Source organism: Folsomia candida, unplaced genomic scaffold (genome assembly GCF_002217175.1).
Source record: "Folsomia candida strain VU population unplaced genomic scaffold, ASM221717v1 Fcan01_Sc017, whole genome shotgun sequence".
Taxonomy (NCBI): Eukaryota; Metazoa; Arthropoda; class Collembola; order Entomobryomorpha; family Isotomidae; genus Folsomia; species Folsomia candida.
The window spans coordinates 2,087,872-2,110,806 of NW_019091209.1; the positions used below are offsets into that span (position 1 = coordinate 2,087,872).

At 40.3% G+C, this 22,935-nt stretch overlaps 3 protein-coding genes and 1 long non-coding RNA gene across 5 annotated transcripts; 2 read left to right on the forward strand and 2 right to left on the reverse strand.

Moving 5' to 3' along the window:
* The first annotated feature begins 380 nt into the window (after positions 1 to 380).
* On the forward strand, positions 381 to 2,926 carry LOC110856784 (methylmalonic aciduria type A protein, mitochondrial). 2 transcript variants are annotated; one of them, XM_022105331.2, is made up of 5 exons: positions 381 to 1,070; positions 1,442 to 1,706; positions 1,779 to 2,072; positions 2,151 to 2,386; positions 2,457 to 2,926. In XM_022105331.2, exons 1-5 carry the CDS (start codon positions 996 to 998, stop codon positions 2,772 to 2,774), a joined length of 1,188 nt encoding a protein of 395 aa, XP_021961023.1. In that variant the 5' UTR covers positions 381 to 995; the 3' UTR covers positions 2,775 to 2,926. The 2 variants fall into 2 exon arrangements, with proteins under 2 accessions (XP_021961023.1, XP_021961024.1); XM_022105332.2 differs by having other exon boundaries at positions 1,489 to 1,706.
* A 746-nt stretch (positions 2,927 to 3,672) lies between these two features.
* LOC110856723 lies at positions 3,673 to 6,310 on the reverse strand. The gene is made up of 5 exons (XM_022105249.2): positions 5,987 to 6,310; positions 5,768 to 5,899; positions 5,508 to 5,666; positions 5,352 to 5,447; positions 3,673 to 5,276 (listed from the first exon to the last, which is right to left on the reverse strand). Exons 1-5 carry the CDS (start codon positions 6,149 to 6,151, stop codon positions 3,918 to 3,920), a joined length of 1,911 nt encoding a protein of 636 aa, XP_021960941.1. The 5' UTR covers positions 6,152 to 6,310; the 3' UTR covers positions 3,673 to 3,917.
* Positions 6,311 to 13,695: 7,385 nt separating this feature from the next.
* LOC110856692 (eukaryotic translation initiation factor 5B) lies at positions 13,696 to 22,357 on the forward strand. Its single transcript, XM_022105195.2, has 9 exons — positions 13,696 to 13,846; positions 13,924 to 14,069; positions 14,184 to 14,313; positions 14,598 to 14,959; positions 15,229 to 15,304; positions 15,405 to 17,098; positions 20,591 to 20,667; positions 20,965 to 21,008; positions 21,625 to 22,357. The coding sequence occupies exons 3-9, from the start codon at positions 14,250 to 14,252 to the stop codon at positions 22,149 to 22,151; spliced, it is 2,844 nt and encodes a 947-aa protein (XP_021960887.1). The 5' UTR covers positions 13,696 to 13,846; positions 13,924 to 14,069; positions 14,184 to 14,249; the 3' UTR covers positions 22,152 to 22,357.
* On the reverse strand, positions 18,188 to 20,042 carry LOC118437890. The gene is made up of 2 exons (XR_004836461.1): positions 19,626 to 20,042; positions 18,188 to 19,555 (listed from the first exon to the last, which is right to left on the reverse strand). It is a non-coding gene; the product is annotated as an uncharacterized LOC118437890 (long non-coding RNA).
* Positions 22,358 to 22,935: the final 578 nt, after the last annotated feature.

The following is a 22,935-nucleotide window of genomic DNA, read 5'->3' on the forward strand; positions in this document are numbered from 1 at the left end:
TGATTAATGCGAGTGCGTAGGTGCCTACATATTTTTGATGATCCCATTCCATCCCGTTACATATTACGTACATTACATATATGTGTCAAGGAAGTGCGTGTTCTGTTATGTGATGATGCTGCTGATATTATTATACATCATTAATCGAGAAAAATATCCAAGAAGAAAAATATTTAAGCACAGACACAACTTTACTTTTGTTTTGTGGCCTGGCCTCTAAAGCTCCGGACAATTCCGACATTGGTTGGAAAGCCACCTGCTCGAATTGGATGGCAAGCGAGCCCCCAACGACGACGACGCCGACGACGCCGACGACATGATGATGATGATCGTATCATTCCTCTCCAGCTTGTCGACCATACGAAATAAGAAGATTGTAGCAAGCAGCAGAATAAGAGGATCTTGTAGCTCATAAAATAATGATGATGCGACTTTTTATACGGACTGGGTAGGATTACTACTTGAAATTACACAACGTTGAGTTATATCATACTTGAGGAGGAGGGGGCATTCATTTATTTGGGAAAAATTGAGATATCTGCTTATCTAGAAGATGTATCTTATCTTGTTTGTACTCGGAATATTTCGAAGGGGGAGGAAGAGACGAGACGTGATGGGCGATTATTTAAGTAATTATCATTAAGTTAGTTAAGCTGTTATCTTATTGTAATAATAATGATGATGATGCTTTATGTAATTCTGGTTTTACTGATAATCTTCACAATGTGACGATGAAACGACGACTTGCATGAATCGTTTTCATGGACGAATTTATTATCGACTAAAGGTGTCTCAGCTGGCATGGTTTCTCACTTGTTGTGAGGATCCAACTGATTTTTGCTTATTTTTGCCCACGGCAAATATAAATACCGGTCGGTTTAATAATATTGTTTTTCTTGAAATATTCCCCAGAAACAAAAAAAAATAGTAATAAAAAGTTGAAAAAAGGCAAAAATTGAGGGGAGAGAGACGTGTTTTAGTTTTGGTCGAAAAAAATGAGGGCTGCTCATGTGGTGGTCAATTTTTGGAGGTTGCGGTCCCCACTGGCGAATAATAAGCTCCATTGTCAGGTCAGTGTGCCATATTTTCGTGGTATTTGTTATTTAATTTGGTAAAACTATGTGGTTTGGCTGGTGTGTAATGTAACGATGAAAATATGTCGATTTGATTTGTTATTTGCAAAGTTGTTATCGTTGTCATTATCGAGAAGAGTTTACACGATGATGATAAGTCTAGTAGTTTTGTTGAGTGACCTGTCTGTATAAATAAATTGGTGGTGGTCTTGTTGTTTTACCAATTAAATGTGATAACTGATGATAAGGCTGACTGGTCAAAGTTTAGTTTAGTAAAGTGCAATTTTTTACTTACATATTTGCGTTACGCAACGCACGATAATAACTTCTTCTTATGCAACCGACAATATTTATGATTGGAATTCCAGGTGGGACAAGGGAGGCTTATAACTAATTGTGCCAAATGTTATTGCAGTCAAAAATTTATGAGAAGGGAGGATGTCAAAGGTCAAAATGAAGGACGGTTGAAACGGTTACTTGGTCGGGTTCAAGGTGGCGATAGAGGGTCACTGGCAGAGGCGATTACGTTGGTGGAAACTACCCATGCGGGCAAGAAACTTATGGCGAAGGAGATGTTGGAGGCGATTTTGATAGAAAATTCGAAAAAGGGAGAGACAAAGAGTTTAAGAATTGGTAGGATTTCATAAATTTGAGTTGATTTTTTTAGAAATTGAATTTTAGTAATCGTTTCTATCTATATTTTAGGGCTTTCAGGACCCCCCGGCGCTGGGAAATCCACCTTTATCGAAATTTTCGGCAAATCTCTCACCAAAATGGGGAAGAAAGTTGCCGTGCTGGCTGTCGACCCTTCCTCCGCCACGACGGGGGGATCCCTTCTTGGAGATAAGACTCGCATGCCGGAACTGACTCGAGACATGAACGCTTACATTCGACCCTCTCCCGCACGAGGACATTTGGGCGGAGTTACCCGGTCTACGAATGAAGTCATCTTGGTGTGCGAATATGCAGGATATGATGTAATCATTGTGGAAACAGTTGGTCAGTCAGTAATAATAATGCTTAATAAATCTCTAAAATGTCACAAGATAAAAAATGTGTATGTCACATATTGTGTAGGTGTGGGTCAGTCAGAATACGCCGTTTCCAACATGGTGGACATATTCGTCGTGTTAATTCCACCCGGCGGTGGGGATGAACTACAAGGCGTTAAGCGAGGAATTGTAGAACGAGCCGATATCCTTTTAGTTACTAAATGTGATGGTGACCTTAAAAACGCGGCTCATCGGACTCAATACGAGTATCAATCCTCTCTCAAATTTATGCGTCCAAGCAACCCTAACTGGAAGACGAAGGTATTTATTTACATATGAAATTTGACCACCAACGCCACCTTCACAAATTAACGCCCCCGTTTTCCCACAGGTTCTCGGCGTCTCGGCCAAAACTTCCGAAGGGTTTGACGAATTCTGGCAAGAAATTCTCAACTACCAGAAAGCTACGGAAGAAACATTTGCCTCTAAACGAGCCCACCAACGCGTCATTTGGACCTGGACCCACGTTCAAGACGGTCTCCAACAATTCATCATGGAAGACTTGGACCTTAAGAGTAAGACTGACCAGCTAATCCACCAGGTGGAAGGAGGACTCGTAAATCCTGGCACTGCCGCGGATAAAATCATTTCCTTCTTTACCAGCCATCTAGTTAATAATTCAAACTCAAACAGTGATAAAATTAATTAATTACATGCGAAAGAACTAAAAATAATATTTATGTGTAACGATTCCGTTATTGTACTGTACCTGCGAGTAAAATTTAATGAACGTGTTTTTTTCTTTCGTGTTGACAATTAATTATCGGAACAGCAATAAAGATGTGAAGAAATGAAAGAGAATTAAACTCGAGTGAAATTTGATTGCCAGACATAAAAGTTAGTTAAGGAGTAGTAAATATATGGGTCATATAAATGGTGGAATTTTACTTCTTGACATAAAATGAGGCTCTGAAAGTACATAAATAAATGACATGCATAATAATAATAATCTCGAGGAGTGACGACACGTGGAGTAAATTAAAGTATTTAAAGTTTCGGCTACGTTCCAGGAAATATTCATGTACTGTTTCGAGACCATTTCTTACCAATTTAACGTACTGAGCGTCTTACTCTCGTCATGGTCAATAACAAATTCTACAGTTAAATGATTTTCTAACTCCTATACTTTAGTTCGGAAAATCCCATTGCTTTCATTTTTTTTTTACTAAATCTCAGACTAGTTTTTGCGGTATTTGTACCCTGTATATTTTTCTTATGCTTTAAAATTTAGGTAGTCTAATTTAATTATAAAAAAAATTGAAAATGAGAAAATTTGGAAAGATGTAATTTACAAAAAAAAATTCTATCGCTAAAGACAAGACGAAACCGAAGGTGAGATGAGATTTGGGGTGATGGGTGCAAATGCAGATGAGGCAAGATGAGAATGAGAATGAGCAAAGGCAAAACTAATGCACCATGAATCATGGTCCATGATGGATGATGAGGCAAGGTGAGAATGAGTCAAAAACTTCTACTACGATTGAAGAGACAACAACAAGTCACTATGAATTGCTGATTTGATGCGAAATAAATGCTTGCATACAAAATTTTGGACATTTGCGATTATTTATTTACATATTTCTGATAAGATTTCGCACGCAAGGACTTGGCAAAAGGGATTTACGAATGCCAGAAAAAAGTTTAAGGCACAAATTTTTAAAATAAAAACACCAAAGACTAAACCTAAAAACAAACCGTACCTATCCGGAGTATACAAGTAAATTGAAATTCGTCATTTTTAATTGGGTGACTCTTCTGATGTATTGTCACTGTACTGGTTTACAGTTGACCTTCATATCGCCACTGGTAATGATTCCTTTGTTGATGGTGGGGATGACTCCTCGGTCCTTCGCCTCGTCATCCAATCATTCCACACGTTTGGGAACATATCGCTGATTGGGAGGTCGGCAGGAAACTCGATTTGCGACCAAGCACGTCGTGCAAACGGGAGGGAGACACGTGAATCAAGTTTCCTCAAGGTGACACATCTCGTCTCAATAGGCTCCCCATTTCGGTCACGTGTGGGGAAAAAAATCTCCAGTTTGCTTCGTTGATCTGCCCATGAAGCAGTGATTGGATGGATAGATGGGAACATGGATAGCGAGAGGGCGTCAAGTCTGGGAAGGTGCCTCTCATAGTCGAGGACATCGTCGTTATCATGTGCAGAGGGGAAACAAATTTTCAGGTCGGAAAGTTTCCACCATCCGACAGAAAGGGTTCTCAGTCGGGGAAAAATGGGTAGGTGGAGAGCTTCGAGATTTTGCTGGTCGACGTCATAAATGAACTCAAACTCTTCCAATGTACGGGCGTGCTTCTGGATTAAATTTTCCAAACTGGCGAAATTCTCTCGTCGTTCCAAACATACTAACCTGTTCAATTTCAACGTCTTCAAGGGATTAGTCAACTTCAAAAGTAAGTCAAGAACAATTTGGCGTGTCGATTGGCCAATAAAAGCTTCCAATTTCGGAAGAGGCTTATCATACTTTAGCAAGCAGTTGATTAAGTTCCTTTCGTCGTTAGAATGGCAATTAAGTTTCAAGGTTTTGATGCCTTGAATTGCTGTCGCCCAGGAGGACATGATGGCCAAGAGGACTTTGGCAGGGACGCGATCCGCATGAATGGAGAAGATGAATACTTCGAGCTTGTTAAGATGGAGGTCCTCCGTCAGAAAAGCGAAGTCATCACTAGATTCGTCCCAGAAGTCAAAATACCAAGCTAACTCTAGTTCGCAAAGGGTTGCTTGGAGTTTCTTGAGAATGGCGAGATGGATTTTGTAGTCGAATCCTGAGAAGATTGGTCCACCCAAATTCAACCGTGTGATGTGACGAGATCGATCCAGTTGCAAAAACCAGTTCAGATCGTCAACCAGTTTCACGGCTAATTTTCCTCCTTCTAAGTTACGATGCGCTGGTGGGAAAGGCGGCAGCCTCAAGTACAAACTGTTAGGATGGAGGTTTTTCATTTCTTTAACGTATCGAAGCAACCTCATCGACCCCATTGGGTGTTGATAATTGTGTCGGCAATCAAAGTCCAAGACAACGGTGGATTTTTTCTTTAGAATCCGAGTAGCTTCCTCGTCCCATTGACTGCATACTAATCGTGCGATCTTCAGAGTTTTGAACGGGAGGTAAGAAAAAATGTGGGACAATACCTGCCAAAAATTATAAACATGTTAGTTGGTATATATCAAGCATGCATTAAGAATTATGGCCAATTTCCGACTCACGAGGTAATTTTGTCCTGGTGTGAAGGTAACTTTTTCCTCGTCATCTGGCATGCTCGGTTCCTCCCCTTCTTGTCGTTCCATAGCACGACGACATTCCTAATAATTTTGAAATTAGTCCAATAATCATTAACCAAACCGAATAAATTAAAACTTTACTTTAAATAGGAAGAATCCATTAAGGGATTCGTGCTTAATCGTTGGATGAAGTCCACGTCTCGGTCGAACTTTTCCGAGTAAAGCAATCTTGTCGCCATAGTTGAGTTTCGTGCGACAGTTTTTCTTCAACTGGTCATCATTGATCAAAACAACTCTTTTCTATACATTGAAATAATAAAAGAACAAGTAAAATAGTGATAAATTGAGTTATTAGTCCATTAATTTGCAATAAAGCTAATCAATTATCTCGTAAGACTTACCCCGCCCGGTGTGATCCAGTAATTTCCACTTGAACAGGTTATCTCGGCCAGATTTCCGGGATTTTTCTTGGTCTGCACAAAGATGAATTCGCCCTGTTCCTCCCTCGAGGTGTACATGCTTCCGAAAGTGTACTGATAAATACAATTATGTACTTACGTAAAAGCGTTACAAAATGTCGCCCAGATAACCGATGAGAATTAGTCGACATATTCGCTCACCTTTTGATTTTCGATGTAGGGCAAGATGGAATGTTGTCTCCATTCCGTTTCGGTATCACTTTCTGCAGTGGCACACCCACAACTACTTGAGTCCCACATACTCTTCCGACATGAAGGGTAGTATCGACAATTTTGTTCAAGAAGCATTGCGTCTTCCCCCTCCATTTTATTGGCTCCTGACGATAACAATGTAGTCCCAAATGTTTGAAAATTCTAATAATTGGAATACAGTGTATTATACACTTAAAATTAAAATGTTGAAAATTTATTAGTTGTTGACCGTTGAACGGAATTTGTTGACTCACACGTGTTCAACTGATTGCTTTGAAAGTCCCGCCGGACAAAATGCAATGGGTCGTTCGTTCGACCCATATTGATGGGTTATGTATGGGCCATTAGGAATGTAAAATTATTGGAAATGTTGGAAAGACTGCAATTTGCAGTCTGCAAAATATCGACATCTCTGAATTTGCATGAAGTCAGTCTGCAAAATTACAATTTCATATCAAACTTTACCTGCAATCGATGGAACTTCATGTACAGTACATAACAAAGTTAATCATAGGGTGAGCATGCATGGGTCCCACTCTATCTGTAATGACTCATGTTCGCTTTCACATTTCAATATTACTTCTTGACCATTTGTTCGTCATGTATAGTATGTTTCTCCATATTTACAAAATTTCAGGCAAAGGGGACCGAGTGTAATTGGTACAGACAAAATTTAATTTAAAAAAAAAAAATTTAACGCAACACAATTAATCATATGCCTGAACTAATAATGTCATATTTTGCTTGGCCTCCAATTACGGCTTGGATTATTGACTCCACCAGGTTTTGGTAACATTCTGGTAAATTTTCCCAATTCCCCTGTGATAACATCTTTGATGGCAGCTACATTTGAAGGGTTCCGTTGAGCAACTCGACTTCTCAAATGTATGCGAATGTGACCATGACCATATTTATCGCTAAATTAGTGAAGCACAATGATTATGAAAGGTGTATTATATAATCTTCGGAAATTTTAAAGTTTCCTGCTAAAATTATTCACAAACAAATTTCGCACGCATAATAACGGCCAAATATGTTCAGAAGCGTCCCAACTGTGCATGAAAATTCTCCTCCACAACTAAGTGCGACGAGCATGTCGCCAAAGTACACAATGAGACGGGCGAAAAATTTGCAATATGTGACATCTGCGGCGTCTCTATATCTACAAAGAACGGTGATGGAAATATGTAGGGTTGCCCCGGGTACCGGGTAGTTACCCGGTACCCGGCATACCCGGCCTTTTTTGGGATACCCGGTACCCGGCCGGGTAGTTCAACTACCCGGTTTACCCGGCCGGGTAATTGCATATTTTGTCGAGTTACACGAAATTAAAAAGCTTACAAGAACTTTTTCAATGGCATTGATTTTATTTCTTGCATATCTGCATGTAGAGAGTAGTTATAACTTGCAATGCATGGGGAGGATTACTTTGCCCCGTACACTTCATTCACATCAGTCGCCAAACTCAGCAAGTTGTTGAGGAAATACTAGCTCGGCTGACTCGTTGACTTAAATTTGGGCGAATTAAAACTTTAATTTATTAAATTAAAAATTACAAAGTAGTTTAAAAATAAATACTGAATTCGACTAGCCCATCAAGTCCCAGTATCGTTGCTAGCGTTGATGACGGGGTGGAGGGCACGTCGACATCTGCAACAAATCGGCAACCTGACTTGTCTACCACAAGTTCGACAAGTTCGTCGGGTTCAGGTTGGTGTAAATAATATTTGGTTCATCATGTTAGAAATAAATTAAACATGTAAATATTTTTGACCAACTGCGTTATTTTTTTATACTTTTCTTGCAGCGAATAAGGTGCAACAGCGAAGTGAAGCTTGGAAATATTTTAAGCTTGACCCAGACAACTCATCCCGAGCAATTTGCAATATCTGTGACGCCGTGGTGCATAGAGGCATCGGCAAAAATGCAACGACGTCCACCATGATCAAGCACTTCAAAGGGAAACACACTTCCGAATATGTTATGTTTGAAAAGTCTCGGCCAACGATTGAAACTGGGAAACATGAAGAAATTGATGAGGATGAGGGATTTCTTCAGCCAAAAAAACCGCGGCTAGGACAAATCGGAATCAAGGAAGCATTTCAGATGTCGAAGGGGTGGGACATAAATGACAACCGCTCAATTGAAATTCATCGCAAAATCGGCGAGATGATCGCAATCGATTGTCAGCCATATAGATTTGTAGAAAATGAAGGATTTAGAAGGTTAATGAGTCATTTGCAACCACGTTACAAAGTAAGCCATAAATTGGGACATTTTTTTCCTGCATTTATTATAAAGACAAATCTGAAGCATTATATGCATCGCGCGAAAATTTCAATCTATTTAATTTTAATATAAATTTTAACAAGGTGCCTAGACGTACTTATTTTACCGAAAAGGTCGTGCCGACATTATACCAGGAAGCAAAAGCAAAGGTGCAGTCGTTATTGAGCCACGCCACAGTAATATCTTTTACCAGCGATATTTGGACATGCAAGGAGAACAACTTAAGTTTCATAAGTTTTACTGGGCACTGGATTCATCGATTTGAAACTTTGAACTTCGTACTCTGCACAAAACACTTTGTTGGTAGCCATACTGGACAGGCAATTGCGGAAATTGTCAAAGAAATGTTGAACTCGTGGGAAATAGTCGAGTCAAAAGTTCACGTTATTGTCAGGTACACAGGATCTCTAAACAAATATCTAAATCATTAGTGCTTCTCACGAGCCGAGTCGGGCTGAAATACTGGATCGCTTTGTTTATAGTACTAATTTTAACCAGCCTTACCGAACTAGCTCCAATTTTACCATGTAAATTAGGCACGCAAACCGGATCGTAATTTGCTTAGTTTCGTTTATTAAGAAATTTAGCTCTTTCAAATATTAATTGAGCAGTTTGCGGGCCGGCTTACTGAGATCGTAACTCGTATCCTGGTAATAAAACCGAGCCCGCTCGAGCTCGGGGACAGCACTACAATACATTAACAAAATGTAGTTTTGGTATTATGCTACTAATTTTTAATCTTTCAGGGACAATGGTGCTAGCATGGTCAAAGGAATTGATGACGCTGGACTTGCAAGTGTGTCTTGCTTTCTTCACAAATTACAACTTGTAATTAAGGACTCAATCCGTTCACGGAAAGCAGTTAGTGATGTAATGACACGAGCAAGAAATATTGCGACGCGTTTTAATCATTCTGCTAGTGCCTGCTCTTTGCTGGAATCGATTCAGAAGGACTTGGGGTTGCCGTGCCATAAAATGGTGCAAGATGTCCCTACGCGATGGAATTCTAGCTACCTAATGCTGGAACGCTTATATGAACAGCGCCGAGCAATTTCAGCTATCGCCCCTGATATCGGATTGACGATCCTTTCAAACAACGAATGGAATATTTTGGGATCTATGGTATCTTTGCTAAAACCATTTGAAGAATTGACCAAGAGGATTAGTTCAGATCGATGTACCATTGCGGATGTTCTTCCTGCAGTTGCAATGCTACGAAGGTATTTAGAGAAGGACGACCCATTTCACAGCGGTGTTAAAGCACTGAAATCAGAGTTACTTCGCAGTTTGAACACACGTTTCTCGGCAACTGAGAAAGATGATAACTTCACCTTTGCAACTATTAACTGTCCCCTTATTGAAAGTGTCAGTCTATTTTGACCTGCAGAAATTGCATGCATGAATCAAATCTAACGAATCTTTTGTGGAATACCAACGATGAGCATACCGAAGTTTTGTAATCCTTCAGTTGTCCAGATACCCCTTCAGTACCAGTGGAGAGACGATTTTGTCGCACACCTCTCATGAGCGCTTCGCCACTCGTTTCATCAACTTCTATGATGGTTTTCTCCATAACCCGATGAAATTCTTGCAAATTTTGTGATATAATTTTTTTATGACAGTATTATTTCTTAAGTAATGCCCAAATTGTTTTAATAGGTCGACACTGAGGTACTTTTTGAGCCTTGTCTATTTTATCGACAAAATCAACTTTTTTCCCTTCGAGGTACTTGGTCACTATTTTGGCATTCTGGTACGTACCCATGCCAGGGAAAAATAAAACGTGTTTGTTTTTGATAGAGGGGGTCAATCTCCTGATGATACACTCTTTGAAATAAATCCAAAAGTTCAAACTCTTCGTGGAGGCGAATGGATTTGAGACGGTCCCATTTTTGTCGATCGCCAGCCATTGTTAGGTATATGTATGCCTACGTAGATATGTATATGTAATTAGTTATGAATCTGTACTCACTCCAGCTTTAACTCTCTTCCAATAAATACTCTCCTCTGTCTCCTCTCACTGTGTACCACTTATTTATGTATAATCATATATACATAACACCATTTTATGTATTTCATCCGAAATTTTGCTTGGATTTGAATTTAAATTTCGAACGAACGTCATTCTTACTTCCACATGAGCAGAACTTTACACGATTGATGCTTCGAGGTCAACGGGGTCGTAGTTTTCATAATCCACGACGGCAAACTTTTGGAAGTCGATTTCAACATTTTCTCATCAAATTTTCGACAATTTATTTTAGCTTCTGTTTTTTATCTTGATTGTACTTTGGCGCGGTTTTAGTGTTGTAAGTTTTGAAGCCCTTATTGGCTTTGATCTTGCGAAGATAGGTTTTCGAAATTTTTAGTTGTCTGGGTGCATCCTTCACGGGCCTGTTGGGATTTTCTGTAAAAGTTTTTTCATGTTTCTCGTGTGTGTTTTGGTCTGCTGGCGGACAAGTCGGCAAGGCCAAATTTTATATTTTGCATTTTCACTATCCTTAGATATGTATACTGTATGCTTAATTTTGCCCCTTGCATTCCTCGAAGGATAAAGTGGTCACGAGCCTTTTCCCGACCCGAGAAAATCACGTTTTTGCGCGAGTGGCAAACTAAGTTTTCCACCTCCTCTACATTTTGTGCTGTCACTTTAAAACGAAAAGAGATAATCGAATTCTGTTTTCGGTTTTAGAAAGCTAATCAAATTTGCCAATTTTTATGATTTTTACATGTGCGAAATTCATTTTTAACTGGGTGAACAAATAGAGGGAACCTTGACACTTTCAATATGGGGACAACCCATAGTTTGGACCCACGATACAAATTTGTTTTCTTCCGTGCTGAGAACCGAAACATTATTAAAGAAAATCTACTGAAGTATATCACAAACGCCACGATTAAAGAGTCCAGGGGACCCGATGCCGCACATAATTTGCAACAAGCCGCCAGCTCATCAAATATTGAACCGTGTGGACCGTCAAACATCTTGGATTATACGCATGATACTTTATGGGACTGTTTTAAAGAAATTACAAAGTCGGCTAACGTAGCATTAAGCTCCCAAGGTGACCTGGAATCCGATGAGACAACGCGGTCAATTATGTATATCAGCAGAAATTAACTTGTATGCATCGCAGCCTCTTCTGCCATTATACAATGATGAGAAGGGATGCAACGACCCGTTAAAATTTTGGAAATTAAACCAGAAAAAATATCCACATCTATCCTTTAATGTTTCAAAATTCTTGTGTGCACCCCCAAGCAGCGTATACAGCGAGCGACTATTTTCGGAAGCTGGGAATGTTTATGAAGAAAACCGAAATAAGCTTACGGCGGTTCATGCAGAAAGCTTATTGTTTTTAAAGCACAACTTGTGCCGGCTTGGTTTGTATTCGAAAACGGGTAACGATAAAACCTCTAGTTAATGGAGTTATACAATTCTTAATATTTTAATGCCTACATATTTCCGCCTATGTTGGGTACCTTTGAGTATTTTTTAGTCAATGGAAAATGCACAATTTTGTTATTAATAAAAAACTAAAATTCTATAAGAGCAACAAAAATTATTTGCACTAATATTTAAATATTTATGAATACCCGGCCGGGTACCGGGTACCCGGTAAATATTTCATGCCGGGTACCCGGTAAATATTTCATGCCGGGTACCGGGTAGCCGGGTACCGGGAATACCCACTACCCGGGGCAACCCTAGAAATATGCGAGAACATTTGAGTCGAGTTCAAAAAGCGGTCGAGATGGACATGTCCCCACTGCAAGAAAGGCTTCTTCCAAAAGAGAGATTGGGCAAGTCACGTGGGACGTGTGCATGGAAATATTCCTGTAGATAAGGTGACCTCAAGTATCCAAATTTTGCGATATATATACATCCTCAAATCTTGGATTGCAAGTTTTCAAATTAGTATTTAGTTAGTAACACAATAAACCTACTCAGATTGAATTTAGGTTTTTCGTTTTTTCATTTCATGTACTTCTGAAAAAAGAGAACGCATCGGTGTTAAAATTTAAGCACTAATCATGTTAAACTTCTTATTCATTTATTTCAAAAAATTCTAAGCAGAGATCTGTCGATGTAAATATTGTTCGCGTGATATTTTTAAGCTGCGTACTTAAAGTATGCATGTGCAATATGCACACTTAAAGTATGATACTTTGCTATGCGATGAATTTATGGTGCTTTTCATACCCATGTAAAAATTGTATATAGCATTTTTTATTTAGAAAATAGTAAGGATAGGTTTTAGAATAATATGGTTTTCCAGCATATCTTATATTCAAGCAGTTATCTATTGGTAACTTGTAAAATCTGTAAGTTTGGTAAAAATAATTTTACAAACTTTTACAACATGAAGAGACGCCCTTATGATGGGGACATCGAATAACCGTGGGGACATTGTCCCTTTGTCCCCACGCTTCCTCAGCCACTGGGCATATTACTGACTGAAACTAACAAGATTCTCAGCATTTACCAAAAGGGTTGAATTACGCAGGATCGAAATCTTTCAAAAATAAGAATATGAACCTCATCAGAAAAAATGAGGGGTCAGGTCAAAGTCTGAATGCCGGTCCTCAATGTGTGACACCGTCTCACTGATAATAGAGGAGGTCTCCCAGCGTATGGTCTCCAATTTTGAGTAAATCAGTTTCAATCGATAGCAAATTTAATCACCATGAAATTTGCAAAAGACACGATCTCCCAATGGGCACGTTTGACCGAGATATTTGCATCCCAAGAGGAGAAAATGCGCAGTAAATTTAGAAAGTGTATATAAAATTTGTCAACTTTACTACGCGTTCTCTCCTCTTCGGATGCAAATATCCCTGCCAAACGTGCCCATTGGGAGATCGTGTCTTTCCCTAATTTCATCCTAATTTTATTTGTCTCCAATTGAGACTAATTTACCCAAAATTGGAGACCATACACTGGGAGACCTCCTCCATTGTCAGTGAGACGATGAGGACAGCCATTCAGACTTTGACCTGAACCTGACCCCTCATTTTTTCTGGCAAGGTTCATATTCTTATTTTTGAAAGATTTCGATCCTGCGTAATTCAAGCCTTGATGGTAAATGTTGAGAATCTTGTTAGTTTCAGTAAATATGGTCAGTGGCTGAGCGTGGGGACACAGATGTCCCCACGGTTATTTGATGGCAGGATCGTCTCTCTATGTTATTGGGAGATCGTGTCTTTCGAAAATTAATTAATTAAATTACATCCTAATTAAATTTGTCATCGATTAATTTTAGTTTAATTGGTCAAAATTTCAAAATCGTTTCTGAGACATCTCAAAAACGGACGAGCTACATGCTGGGAAGGCATCGAGTTGATGGGATTGCGGGATTCGTGAGCTGAATTTGACCCACAATATGGTGCAGAAGAGAGAAAGGCAGACGAAACGAAATTTCTTCCGCACGTCGGCCACCACAACGTATTGAATTTGACTTTATACAACTGACACTATTTTTTTACCAACCAACTCTCTCACAATTCGCGACAGATAAGGTAAGATAAGGCAAATTAATGAAATCATAATAGAGGAGGACTCATTTTTTATCGAAAAACGTTCCTCTTACTTGCAGCGGGCAGGAGGAGGATTGAGGAAACTTTGATTTTTGTAAATTTTGCAAAATTTGTACTTTGTGGGACACGAATTTGGAGGAGGGTGTGAACGAAGGGGATCCAATTTGGAATAAGGACGGACGGAGGTACACTTATGTACAGGCTGGTGAGTCATTTTTTACTGATTTTCGTGGTTGGTCGTAGTAGTTTAGATTTAGTGTACAAATGTGTTTTACGTAAGGATTGGAATTTAAAATATTCGTTTTCGTTCATTCATCAGGTGTGTGTTTTGCATCGGAAAGGAAAAGTTTGTGTGGGAAAGAAATAAAGACAGTTAGAAGGCTCAATGGACAAGGAAAATATGGACGGAGATGCTGGAGAATCGGGTGGCGACCAACAGCCAGCAACAGGTATTGTGATTATTTATTTATGAGAGTATTAATTGTTACGTTGTTATATTATGGTAGCCACGTAACGTATCCCACTCCAGCCAACATTTTTACGGTGGTTTTTGCTTAATTCCGTATGGAGGACATGGGAGGCCATAGGTCCATGGCCTCCCATGTCTCATCTTATGTACAGGAAATAAAGAAACCGACCGTAAATTTGTTGGCTGGACTGGGATAGGTTATCAACTGTATAATGTTATGTTATCTTGTCCTCTGTGGATATTATATTTGCAATTGTTTTACAGCTGAAGGTGCCGAGTCTGGGAAACGTGAGCTTACTGCGGCTCAAAAGAAGAGAGAAAAGTTGAAACAGAAGAAAGAGTTGGCTAAGCAAAAGGGCGGAGAAGAAGGAGGAGATGGCGAGTCAACGACGGCTGCAGGTCAGGAGGATGATAAGGCTAAAGAGCAGAAGAAACCTGCCGCAGCGAAAAAAGGTGCAAAAGAACCGGAAAAGCCGAAACCGAGGAAAGGTGGTCCTTCTGCGGCTCAAATTGCGGCGATTCAAGAAAACATCCGGAAACAGAGGGAAGAGGAGGAACGATTGTTGAAAGAAGAGGAAGAAAAGATCCGTCTCTTGGAAGAATCGGAGAATGCAAGACTTGAAAAGGTAGAGTAATATTTAATATTTAATTATTTCTTCATTCTTAACAAAATGAAATGTCTATGATTTAAAGTGAGTTAGTTAAGTGTTGCACGGGTAGAGCTTAATAGCGAGAAACCAATCGCCTCCTTAACTACCTTGTTCGGAGGCCAGGGTTTCTGGCTATTAGACTCCACACGCACAGCACATAACTGACTCATTTTAAATTATAATTTTGTATATGCATTTGTTGGACTTTTATAATATGCCTGTGTTTATTTAACTATTATTTTTAGCTGCGGCTCGAGCAAGAAAAGAAGGAAAGAGAGAAACGCAAGAAGAAGGAAAAAATTGCACGGCTTAAAGAACAAGGTATACATAACTTGACATTTTACATGATTTATTTCGCATATGATAACTTAATTATGTACAATCATCAAAATATAAATATTGCAATATGATTATGTCTTAGGTCTTCTTTTAACCGAGAAGGAAAAGCTTGCCAAACAACGAGCCAAGATCACACTGGATGCTTTAAAAGCTCAAGGTTTCGAAGTCCCTGAGGCTGGAAAGGGTGGGAAAACATCACGAGCTGGAACTCGAGTTCGTCCCAAGAAACAAGTTCAAAGTCAAACATCCACCGAAGAACAATCTGCATCAGGCGAGGCCGGAGGAGAGGACAACGAAAATGCTACGCCTAAAACCCAGGAAGAAATTGAAGAGGAGCAAGCACGAATTAAAGAAGCTTGGGATCAGGAATCAGAGACTGACGAGGAGAAAGAGATTAAACGTCAAAAAGAAGCGGAGGACGGCGCCGCCTCCAATGATGAAGTCTCAAAGAGCAGCGAAATCAACGAGGCCGGAAGTGATGGTGAAAATCTCGATTCCCTTTCTCAAGACGACGAGACCGGCAGCGTGGCTGTGATTGAACCAGTGTCGGAAGTTCCTGAAAAGAAGGAAATCAAAGAGAAAGAACCGGCCGACGTCCGTATTCACAAACGACGCGAAGAGAATCAAAAGGCTCGCACTTTGAAGAACTTACGCTCCCCGGTTGTCTGCGTTTTGGGCCATGTCGACACTGGGAAGACAAAAATCCTTGACAAATTGCGGCGTACTCATGTACAAGATAACGAAGCGGGTGGAATCACCCAACAAATTGGTGCTACCAATGTGCCCATCACTGCAATTAAAGAGGCTGCCAAATTTGTTAAGGGTTTCGCAGATTTGGAGATGAAGGTCCCAGGCTTGTTGATCATCGATACACCGGGTCACGAGTCGTTCAGTAATTTAAGATCCCGAGGTTCGTCCCTTTGCGATATTGCCATTTTAGTCGTTGACATTATGCATGGCTTGGAGCCTCAAACTCTCGAGTCAATTAACCTACTAAAAGCAAAAAAGACTCCATTCGTCGTCGCTCTCAACAAGATTGATCGCCTCTACGACTGGCAATCCAGCCCGAAGCGGGATGTCCGAGACATAATCAAAAGTCAGCCAAAGATTACCGTCGCCGAATTTGATAAGCGATCCAAAGAAGTGATGGTCCAATTTGCGGAACAGAGTTTAAATGCTGCTCTATTTTATGATAACCCTGACCCTAGCACCTACATCTCAATGATTCCAACCAGCGCAGTGACTGGAGATGGGATGGGAAACCTGATGGCCTTAATTGTCGAGCTTTCTCAAACAATGCTTGCCAAGCGACTCATGTTCTCGAAGGAGCTGCAAGCCACGGTTCTGGAGGTGAAAGCAATCCCCGGTTTGGGCACCACCATCGACGTGATTTTGATCAACGGATTCCTCCGCATTGGAGAAACGATCGTCGTGGCTGGGACGGAGGGTCCGATAACGACACAAATCCGATCCCTCCTCACGCCCGATGGGATGAAAGAACTCCGAGTGAAGAACACGTATGTCGAGCATAAAGAAATCAGTGGAACAATTGGAGTCAAGATTGCTGCCAAAGATTTCGAAAAAGCTATCGCCGGTCTGAGCTTGGTAGTTGCTCATCAATCCGATGAGGTGGAGTTTGCCAAGGAGGAGATTACCCGTGAGTTGAAGACTGCTTTGAACTCGATCCGTCTTTCCGAACGGGGGGTTTATGTCCAGGCTTCAACTCTTGGATCGCTGGAAGCTTTACTTGAATTTTTGAAGGTTTCCCAAATTCCGGTAAATTTTATTTTCTAACAAAGTTTATTAAAAGTACTCGGTAATGCATGATATATTAATGGAGGTATAGCCTGACTTCTATATGCAGAGAAAGCTGTATGCTTTTTGAGGAAAATACTCACACACGCTTAAAAACAATGAGTTAATACGTATTTGACATCGCTCTGAGTCGCCTGAAATCTCAGATTTGGAGTTGATACCAATGGACAGCAAATAGTTGTAATTGTCTCATCTGAATTAGTCTCACTCAGTGATGGGAGAGTAAGCAAGCAGTCATTTAATGAAGTCATTCATAACATGGTACTCGTATTTACTACTGGTCAGAATTGGTCCGGATGGAGGGAATGGAATATATTAGGGCTTAGATAACTTTACTTAAAACCACCAAAGCAAAGTAAAGCAGAGTCTCTCTCTTTTTCTGGCCGGATAAGACAGCTTGAGTTTTGTGGCTAACTTTTCTGTGAGAACTTTAGAAAATGAAGGAGAAGGCAGGAAGGAAATGTAAAGCATATGTTGTTAGTTTTCCATTTTACACTCAAGCAATCAAGGACAAAATGAGCGTCTTTCCGTTTCCGTCAAATTACTTCCATTCTCCATCCATCCATCCATATGCATTATTCTCCCTCCTTTTACAATATTTCACTTTGACATGAAATAAAAAATTTCCAAAACAAATTTATTTCGTGGAAAAACAGCGTTTTCAAAGTTCGTTTTTGAATCCTTAAATAAAATTAGGATGAACAATGTGAAATAAATTCACAACTCACTTTTCAAGTCTTGTTACCCTTTCTTCCAGGAATGCACAGATTTGATTAGAGATCTGAATCTCTGCATGAATAATCTGGTTTTCTGAAAACCTTTTTCTCCCCGAGGTGACATTTTCCTCATCGTCATCGTTCCCATCATGATTTTTGGTTCGGTTTTAGTGGAGCATTTTTTTACCATGATAATTCTCTTTCCTGTCTCAAAACCCACCCTCTTTTTCCAAGTCGAAAGTTTTTCATTCAAACTTGTCGACTTGATCAAATACTAGATGATGATGCCTCTAGATTTTGAGACTGAGGAAAAATACATAAAACGAGAGTAAAGTAAGGATCAGAATGAATGCATTGTTGTTTAATCAGACAGCAGCAGGCAGCAGAAATTACACACAGGTTTTGGTAGTGAAGTGGTAATAAAATAGATGATTTTTTTCTTCTTAAAGCCAGGTTTATTATTAGAGTGCGTAGTAGAAAGATTTAGGTTTTGCCCATACGCTCCGTTTTTTTAAGTCCCCTCTTCCCTCTCCTCTCCTGTTAAGTCCTCCTTGTCGTAGTTTTAAGTAGTGGTGAGTGGAAAAGGAAGTGATGAATAATAAGACTAATGCTGGCTGGGTCGAGAGAGAAAAAAAATCAGTGTGTTGTAGAGATTTGGATTTATTATTATTCCGAAGAAGGAAACGATCCTTTCTCCTTCTTCGTTCTTACGCGAGACCATACGGAGGAGGCATTGAAAAAGGAAAAGGACGAGCAGGTGGGGTTTTAATGAATGATAATCTCTGCTCTCTTTGGTACCATTTGGAAGACGGACGGACGGACGGAAGAACCCAGTTTTTTTGTGCGTAGGTAGATATCCACTAGGGCTGGATGGCAAGGCAGTAAAGTAAAATATGTTTGGCTTTAAAGTCTATTGTACTTTGAGAAGGCAGAGATTGAATCAGCTTAAAAGTCTTCTTTTGTGGTGGTGGTGTTGGTAGTGATTCGAAGAAGGAGCAGGAAGGGCAGGTTGAAGTTGAAGGAAACTTCTTCAACTTTTTCGTCTTCTTCTTGGGCAGCATGGCAGCAGCAGCAAGACGATGATAATATAATATTCTTCTTCTTCTTTAAGGAACTGGCTTTTAAGGAGCAGCATGTGGATGGACGTATGTATGTAACACTCGTCGTCGACTTTTGCTGGCCTTCCTTCCTGGCAGGATGCAGAGGAGTTTGAGAGAATTAAAATATACTCACGCGTAATACTCCTCCCTTCCTCCTTGGGAGCTAGGCAAAGCAATAATAATAATAATATTGAACATTATAAGACTCGGATTTATTTGTGCATGGGTAACAAAAGGCGAAAGCCTAAGTAAGTAAGTAAAGCTCCTCTGCTCCTACAATCATTCGAGTCCATATGTCAGGTTTAAGGTCTGGTTGTTGGCCTTCTTCTTAATGTTTGCCTCCTTCTTCTTCGTCTTCTTCTTGATCCGTTGTTGTTGGGGTCGTGGAAAAACTGTGCATTGGTTGGAAATTGGTTGGTTTGGTTGGTGGTGGTTGTTTGTGAATGGAGGGAGGGAGGGAGAGCGAGAGGGGCAGACGTTTCATTCTAGATTTGGGCGAGAGAGGAAGGAAGGAGGAAGGTTGTTGCTGATTGATAAACTGTAAATGGATGATGGGGAGCAGAACAACAACAGGTAGATAGATTGGAGGATGATTTGGTCGGCTGGACATACATACATATTATCACCCACCAGCAGGCACGGATGTGTTTTTTAAGGGTTTGAAATGCTTACTTTTTGTGGTGGCCGTCGTCGTCGTCGGTCGGTCGGTCGGTGGGTTTGTGCTGGTTGAGAGAAAAGAGCGGAAGAGGATCGGCCATTTAGGCAACGCACCGGACATGGTAGGCAGAGACAGGAAATGATTTATGAGATTTTGCCTAACTTCATCCACCACGAACCTGTACTTGCTTTTAATCCTTACACTGCTCTAGAAATAGGAATGCATAGATAGATTTGTTGCTGAATAGCGGATGGATATGGACGGATGAACGAACGAAGCGGTGTGTGTATGTGTGTGGGTATAACTTTTGTGTGCAGTATGTATTCATGAGAGAGAGAGAGAGAGATAGTTTTATGAATGGATTATTATGTGAATAAACCGTCGCAAACGCGCATACGGAAGTAGCTTCAGACGTACTTCACCCCAAACGGTCCCACCACAACTCGGGAACACTTAATTTCACTCTATTTCACCTATAGATTAATTTTTTGTAAAAATCTCATTTTGCCCCGACCACACCCCCTGGCGACGAGGGGGTGTGGAACAACTCGGGAACACTTAATTTCACTCTATTTCATCTATAGATTAAATTGCACTAAAAATCTCATTTTGCCCCAACCACACCCCCTGGCGCCGAGGGGGTGTGGCACAACTCCGGAACACATAATTTTACTCTATTTCACCTATAGATTAAATTGCACTAAAAATCTCATTTTGCCCCGACCACACCCCCTGTCGCCAAAGGGGGTGTGGTCCGGTTGCCCCCAAAAGTTGATAGGATCCTCCCCCTGGGGTCCTATGTATGATGGCGAAAACCGATTTCGATTATCTCGATCCGTTCTCCTGATATCCTGCTGACAGACAGACAGACAGACAAAGTCTTCACATAAAGTAGCTGAAGCTACTTAATAATTGGTGTCAGATGTCATTGTTACATATTATTATGATCATCATTTCATTCCTCTCTTGTATATTGCAGTACTCTGGCATTCGCATTGGGCCCGTGGTGAAGAAGGATGTCATGAAGGCGTCCATAATGTTGGAGCATGACAGTCAGTAAGTTGATATAATAATATAAAATAGTATACATAATCCGTCGTCGTTGTCGTCGTCGTCGTCATCATCATCATCATCGCTGGTGGTTGTTTGAGAGAGAAATGAATGAAAATGATTTTTGTGACTCTTATTATTCCTCCTCCTCTGCCTGCTGTTGGTCGTATAGTGAGACACCATACATACATACCCCGCATTATGATGCTGATGCTGATGATGATGATAATGATGATCTGGTGTGATTGGTGACAATAATAATGATGATGACGATGACATTGTGCTTGTCCTTTCCTTGCGCAGGTACGCGGTGATTTTGGCGTTCGACGTAAAAATCGAGAGAGACGGTAAAGTATCCGATTTTATTAATAATTCACATAATTAATATATTACTTTACTTAAAAAACGCATCCTTGAAACTCAAATCATTCGAGTGAGTAACATTAATGGAAAGTTTACGCCCTGTCAGAAACTTAAACACTTGTTGGATATACAAAATATCCCCCAATTTAGCAGCGTTTATGTGCTCATATTTCTTGTTATTTCGGATAATGGGGTTGCCATTCCGGGATTGTCCCTTCATCTGTGCATCCTCCACCAAATTACGAAGGGCTGGTTGTGCATCAGATTGTGCAACTTGTTCAGGGGTCCACTGGTCTCGAGGTGTATTGGGTGGAACAAAATTAGCAATTGTTTGTTCTTCAGGGGTCAAAGGGGTTTGGTAGAGAGGCCCAGAAGTAAATGAATCGCATTTTTAATTATTTGTTTATCAAATCACTCTAAAACTCTTTGATTATGAATCAATGACTTGACAGAAGAAAGAAATGTGAGCATCGTATTCTGTGGATTTCCCACCTGCATATCATTATTTATGTGCTCCATCCCCGACGTTTCATGCATCCCCAACTTTCTTACTTTCCATTGTATTTGATTAACCTAATTGTCTTTTTTCTGTTTTTCAAGCTCAAGACTTGGCGGACAATTTGGGAGTGAAGATTTTCCAGGCGGATATCATCTATCATTTATTTGATAAGTTTACAGCCTACCGGGATGAATTAAAGGCGAAGAAGAGAGACGAGTTCAAACATATCGCCGTCTTTCCATGCAAATTGAAAATCCTTCCCCAGTTTATTTTCAACACCCGTGACCCAATCGTCGTGGGCGTTGTTGTTGAAGCTGGCGTTGTCAGGGAAGGAACTCCGATATGTGTTCCGAGCAAAGAGTTTGTAGAGATTGGGCGAGTGACGAGCATTGAAATTAACCATAAGCAGATGGAAAAGGCAACCAAAGGACAGGAAGTGTGTATTAAGATCGAGCCAGCTGGGGATAGTCCAAAAATGCTTGGCCGTCATTTTGAGGAAACGGATGTCTTGGTGTCCAAAATTACCCGAGAGTCAATCGATGCGTGCAAGGAATACTTTCGAAATGATCTTTCCAAAACGGACTGGCAACTTATGGTCGAATTGAAGAAACTCTTCCAAATTATGTAGTCGCCCTACCACAATTATTATGAAATTCCTCCTCCACCGTAGACAACAAAATCTTCGTCCTCATCTTCACACATATTATTATCATTCAATAATTTTTCTATTTCTTAAATTCTAAATTTTCGTGCGTTGCAGCACCAGCAAGGAAATGAGATAATAAAAAACCCTTCTCCTTCCTATAAGGAGGGAAGAAGAACGAGTTATATTCATATGTGGTTGGTGACGACGATTGTGTTAACTTTTATGTACGCTGCTTTACACGTACATATCCTTATTACATTATCGCCCTATCCGAGATGGATTTTTGGTCGTTGGAAAGGACGACTTGTGCACATAAGTAATAATATAATATTGAATATGGTATGTATTTATGTATGTAAAAGCTCAAGCAGAAGGCCAAGTAGAGTTCCTGTGTAAAGGAAATACACACACACGGATTATATTATTGTTGAACGGCAAACTAGAGGAAGACGTGGTGAACGGATGGAGGCGAAAAATCTCAGCGTTCTTGTTCGGTTTTAAAGCCATCCTTCTTATCCTTAGTACACTCGACTCTTTTTTCCTCGTTTTACTTGAGTCTTTTTCTTCACATAATAGTCCTGCATGCATGCAAGTAAAGCAAACTTTAGTTAAAACGCAAACCATTCACAAGAAGAAGAAGGGGCGACTACGACGACGAATAGGAGTGGATGCAGGCAGGCAGGCAGGCAGATGTTACGTAGTATTATAAGTAGATATGTACAAGTACTTTTGGCCAAGTTCCGCCACATCCTGCATCCTCAATCAA